Consider the following 855-nt stretch of genomic DNA (forward strand, 5'->3'; position numbering starts at 1 on the left):
GAAGCTGAATTTGAATCCGTCTACAAGGGCTCTTACGACCAGCTTAAACTTGTTGCCACTTCCGAAGTGAAAACGCCGAAACAGATTGAAGAAGCCGAAGACGCGGAGTCGCTGTACAGTCTAATTGATGAGAACATGGAATCGGAAGCACTGGTAAACAGCACAAGCAAGTCGTTCGCAACTGAGTTGGCGAGGTGAGTAGAGCACCCTGATCAATAAATGACCCTCAAGATCACCAGTCGAGCTGGATGAAGCACGAAACAGCGTCGTTTCCGCGCATCAGGATCATGGCGCTTGATTATTTGTCTGTATTGGCTACTTCAGAGCCGAGTGAAGAAGCCTTCTTTGCTTCAGGAACAACTATCAGTTCTCGAAGGGCCAGGCTTAAGGATGATGCTATCACGACGATTTCGGAGTTGCAAACATTTTTAGCATTTAGCATGACCTCAGATGATACATATGCCGATCCCGTCGACATTAACAAGCAAGTGTAAACAAATCATAGCGTAATTTGGCCGACAGCCGCCGACGCCAGCCGACAGGGCAGTTATTGGCTAAAAAGAAACAAATTATTCTGTTTGTGGAACCGCCTCGGTAAAGGCTCGAGGACACAGCCAACAGACAGAAACAGAACCAGTTTCAAACAGAGTAAGGCAAGCGTGGAGCTGGTGCAGGCGTGCAGTGGGCGTCCGTACGCTGGGGGAGGCGGGGCCCCCGGCATGCAGAGAGCACTGCGGCATACAACAACCAGTATTACAGCTACAATGAAGCGTGGAGCGGGCGCGGGCGTGCAGTGGGCGTCAGGATTCAGGTAAGACTCACCTTTATATTTTGTATATCGATCGTTCCTAAAAA

At 49.6% G+C, this 855-nt stretch overlaps 1 protein-coding gene across 1 annotated transcript; it reads left to right on the top strand.

Annotated features, from left to right (window-relative positions):
* Nucleotides 1-287: 287 nt before the first annotated feature.
* Nucleotides 288-494, top strand: PPTG_24717 (hypothetical protein; the record flags this gene model as incomplete). Its single annotated transcript, XM_008918300.1, has 1 exon — nucleotides 288-494. The coding sequence occupies one exon, from the start codon at nucleotides 288-290 to the stop codon at nucleotides 492-494; it is 207 nt and encodes a 68-aa protein (XP_008916548.1).
* Nucleotides 495-855: the final 361 nt, after the last annotated feature.

Source organism: Phytophthora parasitica (genome assembly GCF_000247585.1).
Source record: "Phytophthora parasitica INRA-310 unplaced genomic scaffold supercont2.179, whole genome shotgun sequence".
In the NCBI taxonomy this organism is placed as follows: Eukaryota; Oomycota; class Peronosporomycetes; order Peronosporales; family Peronosporaceae; genus Phytophthora; species Phytophthora nicotianae.